This window comes from Mus musculus, chromosome 8 (genome assembly GCF_000001635.26).
Source record: "Mus musculus strain C57BL/6J chromosome 8, GRCm38.p6 C57BL/6J".
NCBI lineage: Eukaryota > Metazoa > Chordata > Mammalia > Rodentia > Muridae > Mus > Mus musculus.
The window spans coordinates 84,832,277-84,847,138 of NC_000074.6; the positions used below are offsets into that span (position 1 = coordinate 84,832,277).

At 50.4% G+C, this 14,862-nt stretch overlaps 3 protein-coding genes across 10 annotated transcripts; 1 reads left to right on the forward strand and 2 right to left on the reverse strand.

Annotated features, from left to right (window-relative positions):
* The first annotated feature begins 5 nt into the window (after positions 1-5).
* On the forward strand, positions 6-3,206 carry Gadd45gip1 (growth arrest and DNA-damage-inducible, gamma interacting protein 1). Its single transcript, NM_183358.4, has 2 exons — positions 6-364; positions 1,832-3,206. The coding sequence occupies exons 1-2, from the start codon at positions 15-17 to the stop codon at positions 2,148-2,150; spliced, it is 669 nt and encodes a 222-aa protein (NP_899202.3). The 5' UTR covers positions 6-14; the 3' UTR covers positions 2,151-3,206.
* Rad23a (RAD23 homolog A, nucleotide excision repair protein) lies at positions 2,651-8,376 on the reverse strand. 8 transcript variants are annotated; one of them, NM_009010.6, is made up of 9 exons: positions 8,218-8,376; positions 6,518-6,679; positions 6,193-6,374; positions 5,997-6,052; positions 5,731-5,858; positions 5,413-5,491; positions 5,184-5,314; positions 3,479-3,643; positions 2,651-3,398 (listed from the first exon to the last, which is right to left on the reverse strand). In NM_009010.6, exons 1-9 carry the CDS (start codon positions 8,287-8,289, stop codon positions 3,285-3,287), a joined length of 1,089 nt encoding a protein of 362 aa, NP_033036.2. In that variant the 5' UTR covers positions 8,290-8,376; the 3' UTR covers positions 2,651-3,284. The 8 variants fall into 8 exon arrangements, 6 of the variants coding, with proteins under 6 accessions (NP_033036.2, NP_001365824.1, NP_001284536.1 ...); NM_001378895.1 differs by having other exon boundaries at positions 5,172-5,314; NM_001297607.2 differs by having other exon boundaries at positions 3,544-3,643; positions 5,184-5,317.
* A 1,435-nt stretch (positions 8,377-9,811) lies between these two features.
* Positions 9,812-14,655, reverse strand: Calr (calreticulin). The gene is made up of 9 exons (NM_007591.3): positions 14,432-14,655; positions 13,974-14,075; positions 13,586-13,789; positions 12,595-12,689; positions 12,298-12,507; positions 12,102-12,215; positions 11,789-11,932; positions 10,668-10,760; positions 9,812-10,568 (listed from the first exon to the last, which is right to left on the reverse strand). Exons 1-9 carry the CDS (start codon positions 14,520-14,522, stop codon positions 10,371-10,373), a joined length of 1,251 nt encoding a protein of 416 aa, NP_031617.1. The 5' UTR covers positions 14,523-14,655; the 3' UTR covers positions 9,812-10,370.
* Positions 14,656-14,862: the final 207 nt, after the last annotated feature.

Sequence of the window (14,862 nt, forward strand, 5' to 3'; positions counted from 1 at the left end):
GACCCACAGCCAAGATGGCGGCGCTCGCAATGCGGAGTGGCTATCTCCTGCGGCTCTCTGTGGCTCTGGGTCCCAGGTCCCGCAGCTACCGTGCGCCCCCGCCCCCGCGCCGCCGTCCCGGGCCCCACTCGCCAGACCCGGAGAACCTGCTGACCCCGCGATGGCAGCTAACGCCCCGCTATGTGGCCAAGCAGTTCGGACGACATGGCGCCATCTCCGGGGTGCCCCCGGCCTCCCTGTGGCCCACCCCAGAGCAGCTGCGCGAGTTGGAGGCCGAGGAGCAAGAATGGTACCCGAGCTTAGCGACCATGCAAGAGTCGCTGCGCTTGCAGCAGCAGGCCTTGGAGGCAAGGCGCCAAGCCAGGTGGGTGTGATGGGGCACGTACCCCAGGGCCCCGAAACCAGGAATCATCCGTAGTAGGCACGCGGATCCCTTGTGGCGTGGGCTTAAACATTACATGTTAACTTTGCTGCAAAGCAGACATCCTTGTAGTCATTCAACTGCAGTTTTTGGTTTTTTGTTTTTTTTTTTTTCTTTTGGTTTTTCGAGACAGGGTTCTTCTGTGTAGCCCTGGCTATCCTGGAACTCACTCTGGTCTCGAACTCAGAAATCCGCCTGCCTCTGCCTCCCAAGTGCTGGGATTAAAGGCGTGCACCACCACCCCCGGCCTCAACTGCAGTTTTAATGTTTGTTTTTACTTGTCCTCTTCCTTTATCAGTAGCCTGCCCTTTTATTCTAAATAGCAAGGACTCAATTAACCAGAACTCATTTTATTGCCCAGGCTGGCCTCGAATCTAGGATCCATCTGTCTTTACCTTCTGAATATCTGCTATTACAGGCCTGTACCAGTCCCAGCCTCAACTCTATATACTTCCCTAGTTACTCTGCAAGGATATAAGGACCCACACACCAGGGAACAAAGCAGACAGAGGATTCGGATGATGACTGAGGAACCCCCCCCCCCCAAGGAAGACAAACACAGTTAAAAGTGCATGCTAGCTCTTGTGATGTTTAAGCAAATCCCCATATAACCAGATACTGTTACTGGAAAAATCTCAAGGCATGAGTTCCCAGTAGAGGGAGCAACTGTTGCAAAGGCCCTGAGGTTGAGAAGTGGGAATGATGATTCTCAATTAGAGAACAGCCCAGGTGAAACCTTTTATCACAAATAATCTGGTCTTGGTGGAGCACACCTTTAATCCCAGCCTTCTGGAGACAGGCAGGTTAGATCACCGAGTTTTGAGGCCAGCCAGCCTAGTCTATGTAGTGAGACCCTGTCTTGTGTGGCCACCGTAGCTAGGTAGTGGGACCTGAGAGCAGTGATGGACTCTGAAGTCTGGGGTAGAAGTCAGAAAAGAAGGCACATGTGATCAGATTTGAGGAGAAAATGGAGGCAAACCAGACATTTGGATCGCCCCTTCTGGTGCAGGGTTCAGGGCTGGTGAAATGTGTTGCTGGTATTTAACCTTATCCTCACAATGTTAAAAGGACAAGATGACCCTTTTTACAGATGAAACTGAGGCCTGAAGAAGTCAAGTCAGATATCTAGAGTCATGCTGGCATTGAAGGATGGAGCTGGTCCCCCTTTCTGTCCCACCCTAGCTGATAAAACTTGTTCTTTCAGTTTTACTATCCTAATCTTATCAGTGTACCTACAGATTCACAGGACTGGAAAAAAAGTTGTCCCTGTCCCTGAATTTGGACCTGGCGTACAAGCATGTGGAATCACTGAGGACATCCATGACAAGGGCATGAGAGTGGTTTTACTAAACAGCTGGGTGAAATTCAGATTTGCCTTGGTCTGCCCTCACTGTCTGCTTTCCTATACAGGGAGCAGCGTATCGCAGAGTGCATGGCCAAGATGCCACAAATGATTGAAAACTGGCGAAAGCAGAAGCGAGAACGCTGGGAGAAAATTCAGGCTGACAAGGAGCGGAGGGCCCGGTTACAGGCTGAGGCCCAGGAACGCCTGGGCTACCACGTGGACCCAAGGAGTGCTCGCTTCCAGGAACTATTACAGGACCTAGACAAGCAGCAACGAAAGCGCCTAAAGGAAGAAAGACAACGACAGAAGAAGGAGGCACGAATTGCTGCTATGGCCTCTGCTGAAGCCCAGGACTCAGCAGTGTCTGGTGAACCCAGCTCCTGAAAGCTCCCTTCCCAATAAAGCCAGCTGCTGACAACCCATATTCTACACATTCTCCCTCAAGTTGTGACTTCCTGGGTCGCCCGGCTCATTCCCCAACACCTGGGCGGGAGAATCCCTCCACCTGGCTGTGTTCACACCTGGACACTAGGCCATGCCATGAACTGGGGCTTTGGGGAGAGAGAAAGGGGAATGGATGGGCAAATAATGAAGGAGCAGATGGCAGGAGAGGAGGAGGCTTCTGTTTACCAACATTAATCTCCAGTAATTAGCCAATTACCAGGGGGAGTACAGCCAAACAGACTGCATGATAGAAGGAGCAGCAGTCCTTCTAGGGTTGAGCTGAGGCAGGGGCCCAAGTTTCCAGAGGGAGGAGATGCTGGGGCCCGTCTGTAAGGCTCCTAGGCTCCTCCCCGTTTCTCAGCATGCCCACTTCACCTGTGCCCCCGGCTAGCTCAGACTCACAAACAGCTGTGAGAAGCTCCAGTAGGCATGAACCATTATTAGGGCTCATTTTTAAAACTTTATTCACGTCAAAACCTTTATCAGAGATGTGGTTCTGTCCTGGGGAAGGGGTGGCCTTGGCCTTCAGAACTGATGATAACCCCTTTTCCAGGCTGGAGGCCAAGGCCAGACTGGGGAGAAGGCCTTTGGCTTCTAACATAGACTTACTCCAGATGGAAAGATCTGGGCCACTCCAATAGAGGATCAAAGCTTAGGGCTCCAGCTTCCCCTCATCATGGTGGAGGAAGGAGGGTTGTCCTTGGGGATGCTTCAGGGATGGGGAAGCAGGCAGGCGCCCCTCCATCTGGCTGCAGGGAGCTGGGACAGAGGCCAAGAGGGGCCCATCTGTCGCCTCATGGTCTTGCCAACAACTTTTGAGTAGGCTGGGCTGTTAAGAGGACGGGGACAGCTGTCTGGCCCAGGTCTTCTCGGACTGATATGGGAATGGGGGCCACTTCAGGAGGGTGGGAAGCTGGGCTGGGTTTTTTTTTGTTGTTGTTTTTTTAATGGTTTTTGATATTCTTCCTCTTAAACATGAATATATATATGTTATATATATATATATATACTTTCTCTTATAAACGTCTGTGGAGTGGGGAGGGAGGGAAGGGGGGAGGCCCTGGCCTCCCAGAATCACTCATCATCAAAGTTCTGACTCAGGAGGAAGTTGGCAGCCAAATTCTCATTTTTTTCACACGCGAAGTAGGCCTGGATCACCAGGCTCTCTGGGAAGCCCAGTGCCTTCAGCTGTGGGAAGATGGGCAATGGTAAGAAGGGGGAGGTACTGGGCTACCCACCATGAATGGCTCTTCAGCCAGGCCTCTTACCCTTTCTATAGCCTCCTTCTCCTGCGGTGTCACCTGGATATAGTTCATCTGTGGGGCCTCCTCACCTATGGCACCAACCTCCCCCTCTACATCAGAGATGTCCGCCAGCTCCCCGGGAGGCTCATTCAACATCTGGATGAACTGCTCCTGGTGACGGCTAATTTGCTGTGAGAAGAAGAAGGGTGAGAATTCACAGTCCTCATCACCTATGCCCAAGTCCCATGTTATACCCCTTGCTTATTATACCAAACTGTCAAATACTCTGAAGGTGCATGCTCTGGCTAAACAGCCATGCAGCCATGGAAATAAGCCGTGGAAATAAATGGTGCCAAGGTGGGGAGATGGAAATAGTGGCAGATGCCTTTAATCCCAGCACTGGGGAGGCAGAGGCAGGTGGATTTGAGTTTTAGGCCAACTTGGTCTACAGAAGAGTTTCAAAGTAGTCAGAGCTCCATGGTGAGACAAATAAAAAAGTTAAATAAATGTGCCGAAACTCGGCATAGTGGTTCATACCTGTAATCCCAGCACTTGGGAGGCTGAAGCAGGAGAATCAACCTGAGTTTTAAGCCAGCCTAACCTACATAGTGAGATTTAAAGGGGGAAAAAACAAAAACAAAGTTCAAACCAATTAACTGCAGATGTGCTAGGTAAGTCCCTAAGGCCTTGTAGGAGGGGCCTACTGTCTGTGGTAGAGCCATGTGTGGCTAAAACACACAGCCTGTAAAAATGTCCTGGGATGGCTCTACTGGGCAAATCTCAGAAGAGCTCTGTGGCAAGAACAGCACAGAGAAGCTGAACGTTCTCCCTGGCAGAGGAAAGCCACCGTGGAACCCAGGCCTGCAGCTGCTAAGAGCAGCAGCCCACTAGTGAGGCACTCAAGCTGCACAACCTTTAGGTTTTCTCTGTTTTGAGATGATCTCACTACTAGAAGGGGCTGGCTTCAAGTTCAGTGATCTTCCTGTCTCAGCTTCCTAAGTGCGGGCTTAATGGTGTACACTACCATGACCAGCCACGGTACCTATTAAATACACTCTACTTGGAAATCCAGAGGTTCTGATGCCACCCTTTGCTTCTTCAGACATCTGACAATTCTCACATTAAAAAGGGCCTTTTCAGCAATCTAGCCTCTAGGTGGACAGTTCATCGGGGGCCCTGTGTAGAATTAAAAGGCTCGAGAAGAGGATGCCAGGACACTGGGTGGGAGAAATGGCTGATATTGGGGTAGAAGCAGAGAGAGTCCCCAGGAGGTTGTGAGAGGCTCAAACAGAGAAGAATGGTCTGAAAACTCAGAGGTCCAGGAAATCCTTTCACAGCTCAGATGAGAGGGTCCCAAGGGACCTGGTATAATGACACAGGTTTAGGTCACCACATAGAGAGAGGGTCAAGGTGAAGGTCAGATCAGGAAGAAGGCCAGGACAGAGGAGCTGCAGACAGAGCAAGAACTGAGAAGAATGCTGTGGCTGGAGTCCAGGACCCAGCCAGACATATGGCAGCCTGCTCTGAGCCTCTGATGTCTTCAGCAGATGGATGCCCATAGCATCCACACCTCCCTAGGAGTCAGGTTACAATGTAACCTTAGAAGTCATCAGGGAGCAGGGGCTTGGCCTCTGCTAGTTCTGCTTTCTCAGAGCAAAGCTACCTCCCTGGGTGATCCCCTAAGGAACTGGGAAGGTGGCTGTCTCAGCTCCCTCACCCTGGGCCGCACCTGCAGGAGCTGAGGGTTTTCCTGACCCAGCTGCTGGAGCAGAGCAGGCAGGAGCGCTGGGTTCTGTTGAATCACTTGCCGCATGTTCTGGAACTGAGGCTGGTCCCGCAGGAACTCCAGGGGGTTCTCCCCTGCTGGTGGCAGGAAGAAGTGTGGTCAGAGCCCTCCCTGCAGGGGCTTCGGAATCCAGACTGCAGATGCCCATGAGGACACCATCCAACCTGCTCACCTGCTTCTGTGGCCGGCTGCTCAGGCGCCTGGCTTTCCTGGACAGAACCATGTTCAGGCTCAGGGCTTCCTGGAATTCCCTGTCAGGGATCCTGCTTTTTAGTTCTTTCAAACAGATCCCCTTCCCCTCTCCCAAGTGAGCAGCCTGACAGGACAGGAAGGTCTCATCCCTGCCCTCCACGTTCTCTGTCCAGCCTCTCTGGGAAGACTTCAATGGCAACACTCAATACACAAAAGCCTATGGGGTAGGCTCCACCTCCACTGCCTGTTGAGGCACGGAGACCTGGAGACTCCCAGGAGGCAGTGATGGCCCCCTCACCGTGAGCAAGTACTCCACAGCTCGGTGGGGGTTGTTGTAGCTGGCCCTCAATGCGGCCACAACCCGCTCCCGCTCGTAGCCCATGGACATGATCTCAGTCAGCATCGTCTCATATTCAGAGCCAGTCACTGTGGAGGGAGCAGCAGGGCCGGGGTCACCAGAGGCACAGGAGGACAGCTCCCAGACCCTCCCAGACCCAGACAAGGCTGTCAAAGGCTGATGGCTGGGGCTTCCAGTCGCCTCTGCCCTGAGGACCACCCACCCACCTAATGTGGAAGCTGCGTCTTCCTCTCGCCCGCTGCTACCTGAAGAGGGAACAGAGCTGCAAATTCAAGAGAGAGAAATCGGACCCTGGCTTCTGGTGGCTTGCCCTCCCCGAAAGTGCCTGGGACCACATAGGTGGGTACTGGAAGGCACAGGAAGACAGAGTGGGTACAGGGTAAGCTACTGCCCTTTCCTTACCCAGAAATGGATTCTGGAGATGTTGTGGTGGTTGACTCCTCTGATGGGCTCTTGTCCTCTCTGCTGGTAGGTGGGGGATGAGACATGCCTGATGCCAGGACTGGAGGGAAAGGTGTGGAGGGCTCCGGGACAGCAGTGGGTGAGGCCTCTGGGGGTGCCGGGATACCCTGGCCAGCTTTGGCCTGTGACAACAAGAAACGAGAATCAGGCAAGCAGCATCCCTATCAAGCCTTGCCACCCTGCCCCATCATGGCCCCACCCTGCCTAAGGCTAATCTCTCCTGGGCATACAAGCTCTTTGCCAGCATCCCAGCTAATCTCCCCACCTTGGTCACCATGACAACCACAAAGTTCTTCTCATCTATATGGTATTCCTTGATGGGAACATCGTCACTCAAGATCTTGCCAGCATAGATGAGTTTCTGTCCAGCCACGGGGAAAGCATCTCTACCCTTCTCAGCTTCTATCTTCTCCTTCAGCACCTTTACCTAGAGTAAGGAGTACAGGTATTAAACACAGAAGTTTAATAGTACAGTGTGCGTGCATTTATAAATAGCACTAACACACCAAGACACCCTCAGTGAAATCCAGGCATAGTTGTGCACACTTATAATCCCAGCACTTAGGAGAGACAAGTGGATCTCTTTAAGTTCCAGGCTAGCCAGGACTATATAGTGAGACCATTTCAAATAGAATACAATGACCATCACGAACCCTTAGGTTCCCTTCTTCTTCCCTTTTGTTTAGAGAAAAAGCTTTGCTTTCAATCCTATGAGATTCCTATTCAATCTATCGAGCTGACAGCAGTCTATTACATGCCAGACACGGGAACTGTTCACCGTGTGTGTATATGTGTGTGTGTGTAATGGTAGTGGTGGTTTGGGGACAGACCCCTAGCTCAGGCCTTGTATATTCAAAAGCTCCATCCCCAACCTGTTTTACAACTTGTTTTACAGAGGCCTGTGGAACAGAACAAACACAAGTCAGTGTTCTCATGAAGAAGACACTGATGTGAGAAGAAAAGCAAACTTGTATTTCCAATGGGATGTGGTTAGGAGGGGAAACAGTAATAAGAAAATGAAACGGTGTATCCATCGCTGGCCTCAAACAGTAACTTTTCTGTACTTACTGAGGTCATCTTTCTTCCCTCCATTTTTGGAACAGGATTTTATTCTGTACTCAACTCCAGGCTTGCCTAAAACATCATAGCCCAGGCTGGCCTAGAACTCCAGGTAATCTCTGCTCAGAGATTATGAACATGACTACCAAGCTTAGACTTCACTGAGGGTACACCAATGGCTTCAACCTATGTTTTGAGAAGGTTTAGGGGAGGTGGCCCAAGACAGCAATATCAGTTACTTGGAGGTTAAGTAAAGAAGGTTCACATGAGCCCAGAAGAACAAGACTAGACTCCACTCTCAAAAAGCAAAACCAAACAAAAGTTCATACAGCATGTTTAGGCTGCTGTTATGTGAAATGGAGAAAAAAAAAAATCTTGTCACTGTCATTATTGGCTGTGACCGTGGCAAAGTTCCTTAACTCCGTGGTTGTCAAAAGGGGAAAGTCAGGAGTCCCCAAACGACAACACTGTTTTGCAGACTCAGCAAGATGACACTAATACTCTGGTAAAGAATAAACTGGTAAAGAATAAACGGCCAACAAAGACGGACCACCAAAACTATTAAGATTAAGACCATTTATTATTATCATCATTGTAGTCACCAGTCGGCACCTCGTTGGCACTGAGGGCAAACTGTGCCACCTGAGCAGCTTGCAGGCTGGGAACGCGGAGCCCGCAGCTGACACGGGAGCCAGACCTGGGAACTCCCAGGGACTGGCCCGGGAACAGCGCCCGAGCCGCCGGGGCAGGGCAGGGCCGATCGGGGGGATCCGAGGAGGTCGGGCTGCTGGGGGAGGGCAGGGCCTGGCCACGGCGTCCTCTCCGCCCCTCCCGTTGGATCCCGGCATCCCTGCCCCCACCCACCCCGGCACCCGGTCGCTCCCGCCCCCGGGCTCCGGCCCGCACCGTCTCGTCAGGTTCCATGCGGATCTTGAAGGTCTGCTGCTGCAACGTTTTAAGGGTGATGGTGACGGCCATGGCGGGGCCGGAGCAATGCGGCAGCCCCGGGATCCTCGTACTACATGCAACTCACGCCGCCGCCATCTTAGCGCCCAGCCGCGCCGCGCCAAGCACTTCCGGGGCAAGTGTGCAGCGCCCGCCGATCGTCAGCGCCGGTGACACCCTCCTCGACCTCTAGAGCATGCGCGGCTGCACCTTACCTTAGACATGCGCAATCTTAGCTTTGTGAGCTTTTGCTGTGTGCACCAGCATTCCGCTGTCTTGGTGACATCATTTCTGCTAACAGTGATGTCATTATACCCACAAAATGGCTCCTAAGGACTTTTAAAGTTTTTAAGGTGTTTGTTGTAGATTTCTGCTCCTAAGTTATTTTTCATACATTCTGCCTATTTCAAGTGACCCAATTTGGATCTGGTCAAAATAAAAGGAATCTTAGCAGAGGACTGCCTAGAAGTTACCATCAATCAATGTAGAGGAGGGCAACTATGTGACCCCATTTTCAAGGACCATCTTAATTTTTGGAATAAATTTACACTTCTAGTTCATGAGTTCCCCACATCTTTGTAATCCTGCAATGACCTACCTATTCATCCAAACATTTTCAAGGTTCTTTTATATTAAATATGTAATTCTCCCCTCCATAAATTTTCCTTACTTACACCAACTCTTAAGGTACCTACATTTTTCGTGGGGGGAAGGGGTAGTATTCATGAAGCTTTAGACCACCCTCACATACCAAAAAGTAATGAAAATGTCAGACTCAGGATAGGGCAGTTCATCAGGGTGATTTAAGGGACTCTCAAACAGAACTAACATCACCATCCTCTTAGATGCTTGCTTTGCCCAGTGTTTCTATCCACACCAATGATCAGGCAATTAACCAAGGCCTGCCTCCCTCCCTTCACTTGAGTCTAGACTCCAGAATTGAAAGCTAGATCACAACTTTCTTGTGAAGAACACAGGCTTCCTCCTGCCCATTCTTCAACCTACTACACTAGAGTATAAAAGGCAGCCTTGAGACTCAACAATGAGTCTCTTCTTTTCCTTGTGGTGGGGATGGAACCCAGGCCATGCTAGCTAAGTGTCCAACTGAACTACATAACCCAATCCTGGAATCTATCTTTATCAGCTCAGTCCTAGAACCATGGGCCCTTGGGGAAAGTAGATCACTGTCCCTGAGCTCAGTCAGTCCCTTTGACTATTATCTACCAGCATGCACCCCACTACTGTGAACTTTGCTCAGCTTTCCTAGGTGTCAGTCCAACAGATCCATCCCACTTTTAACCAAGATGGCTAATATTTGAATTCACTAAATTCTAGTCAGTCTGTCAATGAGGTCTGTGCTAGAATCAAAACTTACACGTCTATGAGTTTAGGATCAAGACCTGATGGCTACTCTCCCATTTAGAGACTATGGGATACATATAAATGACATTTCTGAGACTCTGCAAACTCCAGTAGCTGAAACATACGTCACCCGCACCTGAGAAAGGCTGCTTTTAGCTCCTGATGTACATCCTCCCAGAGAAGGAGACACAATAGGGAAGACACAAAACTTAATTTAATAGAAATTTTGTTTGTAGTTCTTACACTCTCAGTGTGAGCTGTGCTAGAACTGGCTGCCCCACAAGTGGCCCAGTCCTGGGGGCAAGGGAGAAAGGGGATGAGAAGAGCCCCATTCTTCCTCAGTGCGGGGGGAGGGAAAACACCACCCCCTTCTCCTGCCCTCCTCTGAGATGCAGGAAGGAGAGCAGATGAAATCTCAAGCCTAGGGCTTCTCCTCTACACCCCTGTTCCTAGAGTTGGAGGGTAGTGACCAAAAGATGGAGAAAGGGAGGGACAGAAGGAAAAGATGTTGATTCAAAAATGAGAAACCAGATGAGGGCTGAAGGAGAATTAAAGACAAACACCAGTAAAAAAAAAAAGGGGGGGGGGTAATGGGGGAGGCAGGGGAACAAAATCAGAATCTACCCCAGATCTGAACCTGCCTGGAAAAAATGAAAAGTTCTTGAGTCTCATAGAGACATTATTGGGAGCAGCCAGCTCTGCGGCAGGGTGTTCAGGCCTCAGTCCAGCCCTGAAGGCAGGTGGTGTGGCCTCTACAGCTCATCCTTGGCTTGGCCAGGGGATTCTTCCTCATCTTCCTCCTTCTCATCTTCTTCGTCCTCATCTTCATCTCTGTCATCATCATCCTCTTTATCCTCAGCTTCTTCTTCCTCTTTACGCTTCTTGTCCTCTTCTTCTTCCTTAAGCCTCTGCTCCTCATCCTGCTTGTCCTTCATCTGCTTCTCTGCAGCCTGTGAGGACCAACCAACCATATCTTTTAATACCTGGCTCAAATCTGTCTGCCAGTCCTCCCAGATGACCCCTAGAGTAAACAAAGAGCTCTGACCCACCTTGGTAACACCCCACGTCTCATTGCCAAACTCCTCTGCATAGGCCTCATCATTGGTGATGAGGAAATTGTCAAAGATTGTCCCGGACTTGACCTGGGAAAGAACGGAAAGACAGGTGGTCAGCAGTGACTTCTGGCAGTCCTGGCTCTGGACAGGCCTCTATTCCCACCTTTCCTAGTCTTTGAATCCACCAAAATGTGTGGGGCAGCAGGGTGTGGTAGGACATGCCTTAGATCCCAGCTCTGAGAAGACAGACTACTTGTGGAGGTCCAAGCCAACAGGATTATAGTGAGATCATGTCCAAAAGAAAAGTGGGTGGGACAGGCAAGTATGTAAGTTGATGCACTGAGAAGGTAGGCAGAAGTAAAGAATTTTAGGCCAGTCAGTACATACCATACATACATACACCAAGACCAGCCTGCCTGGCTGGGGGTTGCGGGGTGGGGGGAGCTGTGATCCTGGGAGCATTACAGTTTAGAAGCCATGCTTCCAGAACTCACACCCTAATGACCTGGATGGACTACTGGCTTCACTTTCCACACTACTTTCTCTATAAAACAGGCATTCTGGGGCTCTCTTTTTCCAACTCATGCCAAGAACTGGCCTAGACACAAAACATCAACAACAAAAACTCGGTACCAATGTTTCTTAAAATCTTATTTGGTTATGTAGCCAGGGTGGGCAGTGAGCAGAGCTGTAACTGGGTAATCCCAGGTGATTTTGCAGGGGCACTTTGGCAAAAGACTTAGCACATGCCAAGTAGCCCTGCAGAAAAGAGAAAAGTGCTCAGTGGAGGCAGAGATAGCTCAGCAAATGAAGGCACTTGGTTGCCAAGATTTTTTTAATGACCAGAGTTGATTCCAAGGACTCACATAGTGAAGAGAACCAACTTCTCTGATAAGTTTTCCTCTGACCTCTATATAACCATACACATAAAAATGCTTTAACAATAAACCATCTTTCTTGAGTAAGAAAAAGGAGATAAAACAGGAAATGCCTCATTAGGCGGACCATTTCAGAACACCTTAGGGTTGGTGCCTCTGCCTGTTCTTCCCTCCAGATAAACCAGTATGATCCTGACTTGAGGTCTGCCAGGAACCCTTGTCTTTCCTATGTCTCACCTGCCAGAGATCTAGGCCCAGTACAGCAAAACTATCATAGGCATAGATATTTGCATCGGGGGAGTATTCAGGGTTGTCAATTTCTGGGTGTATCCAGGTACCCTTGTAATCTGGGTTGTCAATTTGACGTGGTTTCCACTCGCCCTGTAGAAGAAAACCAGATGAATAGAGAGGCAGACACATCCCACAGTACAGCCAACAACCCCGACTAGGACCCCAAGGCCTATCTTGGTTTGTTTCTGCAGTGCAACATTAATCATAGCACCCAAGGAAACATCCCACCAGGGAGCCACACCCAAACACCCAAGCCTACCTTGTATTCAGGATTTTGAATCACTGGTGGTTCCCACTCTCCATCCATCTCTTCATCCCAGTCCTCAGGCTTCTTAGCATCAGGGTCAGGGATGTGCTCTGGCTTGTCCCAGTCCTAGGAGTACACGTGGAGGTCAAAGTGGACCCAGATGTCCTCCATTCTATGACAGAGGTGGAGCTACCCTCCCAACACTAACCTCAGGCTTGGAATCTGTGGGGTCATCGATCTTGGCTCGTTCATCCCAGTCTTCCGGCTTGGCAGCATCAGGGTCCTTTATCTTCTTGGGTGGCAGAAAGTCCCAATCATCCTCCAAGGAGCCTGACTCCACCTGGCTGTTGTCAATTTTCACCTCATAGGTGTTGTCTGGCCGCACAATCAGTGTGTATAGGTGTGTGAATTCATCATCCTGAAGAGGGAAGGAGGTGAGCAGTCCCTCCCACCAGGCTGCCGGGACCTCCCATGACAGCCATTTAAATGACTACCCCAGGCACACCTTACACCGGATATCCTTGTTGATCAGCACATTCTTGCCCTTGTAGTTAAAGATGACATGAACCTTCTTGGTGCCAGGACCGCAGATGTCCGGACCTATGTAGGAAGCATATGCAGGCTGATGGCAGGCTCTATCCTTTGAGAAAGGGAGACCTAACCTCATCTATTTGTGACTATATACCATGCATACACAGGAGCCTGCAGAGGTCTGAAGTGGGCACGGGAGTCACAGGACACTGTGTGAGTGCTGGGAACTGAGCTTGTGTTCTCTGAAACCACTGAATTCTATCTCCAGCTCTTATTTTATTTTTGACAGAGGAGACTGTTACATTTAACTGAAGCTGCCTTTAAAGTTCTGATCTACTTCAGTGGTCTGAATGCTGGAATTACACATATACACAGCCATCGCTATCCAGAAATAAAAACCTGTTTTGGTTGGGGTTTGTTTGTTTTTTTGAGACAGGTTCTCTATACAAAGTCCTAACTGTTCAGGAACAGTTATACATCTGACTTCAATGCATCCATTAAAGGCATAAAAGACTACAAATCTGAAACGATTACCATTCTGGGGCCAGCAAATGGCTCAGTGGTAAATTAGGTACTTGCCACTAAGCCTGACAATCCAAATTTGATCCTAGAACCCAGATGACAAAAGAGATTTCCAAAGTTGCCCTCTGACCTTCACACTAGCACACCCTTTCATACTTGAGTACAGAAGAAATATGCACATGCTCAGATTTTTCACTGATTTTTAGACCCTGTCATTAGCATCATTTCTAAAATTATTAACACGTAGAAAATATCATACAAATGAACAATATAAGTCTTCAAGTAATATTGTACACCAACTAATAAAGTTGTCCTTCAGGACAAAAATTTTCATCATTCAAGTGCTTTCCATGGTATGAAGATCAGCATTCTGGTTACAAAGGGTTTCAGTCTGCACCCACTGTCCAACCGGCAGAGGTCAGCACTGGCTGGGGGCCCCTCACCAAACATGATGTTATATTCTGAGTCTCCATGCATGTCCTTCTGGTCCAAACCACTCGGAAACAGCTTCACGTAGCCGCCCCCACAGTCGATATTCTGCTCATGCTTCACCGTGAACTGTACCACCAGTGTCTGGCCCTTATTGCTGAAGGGTTCGAATTTGGCGGACAGTGCGTAAAATCGGGCATCTTGGCTTGTCTGCAGCCCTGTGATGAAATGGGACTGTCATCAGGTGAACCCGGAATACCCTAGACCTAGAGGGGCACGGCTGACCTCCCTTCCTTCCTCCACCTGTCCTTGGCTCCCGTGTTCCTGGGAAAAGCCCCAACAAGATGTATGTGCTGACTACAGCTTCCTCCAGGAAGTTGTCCTGCACCCACTCCCTTGTACCTTTATCCTTCTCCAGGTCCCCGTAAAATTTGCCAGAACTGAGGACAAATTTGCCAAAATCGGACTTATGTTTGGATTCGACCCAGCGGTTGGTCCAGGCATCTGAAAGGGAAGGGCATAGAGTCAGATTAGCGGGGCCGTCCGACCCCCGCCCCCATAACCAACGTCTGTCAGGAGCTACAAGCAGGTGGGGGTGGGGAAGGGGATTCCCATCCCAACCTCAAACTTGACATCTCGATGGGCTTCAGGTCCTTGGACGAATCCTAACTCTGGGGGCGGGAAACGGCTGAGCCTTCCTAGTCCCACAAGGACGCACACATGGAACCGCCCGCGGCCCTAGTCCCTCTGGGGCCACAGTGTTGGCCCTCTGAACGGTAATTACATTACACACGACGAGGCAGCCGAGGTCTCGGGGCCCAGCAGTCGCTAAGCGGCCTCGAGACGGGCCCAGACCTTACCTCCGTCCAAGAACTGCTCTTTGAAATAGATGGCAGGGTCTGCGGCGGCCAGGCCGAGGAGGCCAAGCAGGAGCGGCACCGAAAGGAGCATGGCGGGCCGAGGGGGCGGCGGCACACAGGCCTTTTAAGACGATCTTCAGGCAGCGGCTCTGCGGTATTGACGGACGCGGCCACCGCCGCTTCAATTTATATTCACCTACCTCTCACCCGAACCTGACACAGCCGCTGAGCCCGCCCCTCGGTCCTTTTGACTGGTTTAGACCTACAGCTGTCCCTTTCCATTGCTTCCCAGTTGGCTCAGCAAGTTAGGCTGTGGCTCGGAACGCTGGGATCCCAGATGGCTGATTTCTATTGGTCGCACTATGGGCCAATGAGGGTCGACCACGCGTTGTGGGGGACGCCCCCTGGTGGGGTGGGGGCCGCTAGCCCAC

What these genes read in the sequence shown, in the direction of transcription:
- Rad23a (NM_001378894.1), bottom strand. Translation starts at nt 8,289, where the DNA reads ATGGCCGTCACCATCACCCTTAAAACGTTGCAGCAGCAGACCTTCAAG. An exon ending in TCTCCAGAATCCATTTCTGG is followed by an intron (nt 6,053 to 6,192) that starts GTAAGGAAAGGG and finishes TTGAATTTGCAG; the next exon opens with CTCTGTTCCCTCTTCAGGTA. An exon ending in CTGTGGAGTACTTGCTCACG is followed by an intron (nt 5,492 to 5,730) that starts GTGAGGGGGCCA and finishes GATCCCTGACAG; the next exon opens with GGAATTCCAGGAAGCCCTGA.
- Gadd45gip1 (NM_183358.4), top strand. Translation starts at nt 15, where the DNA reads ATGGCGGCGCTCGCAATGCGGAGTGGCTATCTCCTGCGGCTCTCTGTG. An exon ending in GAGGCAAGGCGCCAAGCCAG is followed by an intron (nt 365 to 1,831) that starts GTGGGTGTGATG and finishes TTTCCTATACAG; the next exon opens with GGAGCAGCGTATCGCAGAGT.
- Calr (NM_007591.3), bottom strand. Translation starts at nt 14,522, where the DNA reads ATGCTCCTTTCGGTGCCGCTCCTGCTTGGCCTCCTCGGCCTGGCCGCC. An exon ending in GGACCTGGAGAAGGATAAAG is followed by an intron (nt 13,790 to 13,973) that starts GTACAAGGGAGT and finishes ATTTCATCACAG; the next exon opens with GGCTGCAGACAAGCCAAGAT. An exon ending in ACAAGGATATCCGGTGTAAG is followed by an intron (nt 12,508 to 12,594) that starts GTGTGCCTGGGG and finishes TTCCCTCTTCAG; the next exon opens with GATGATGAATTCACACACCT.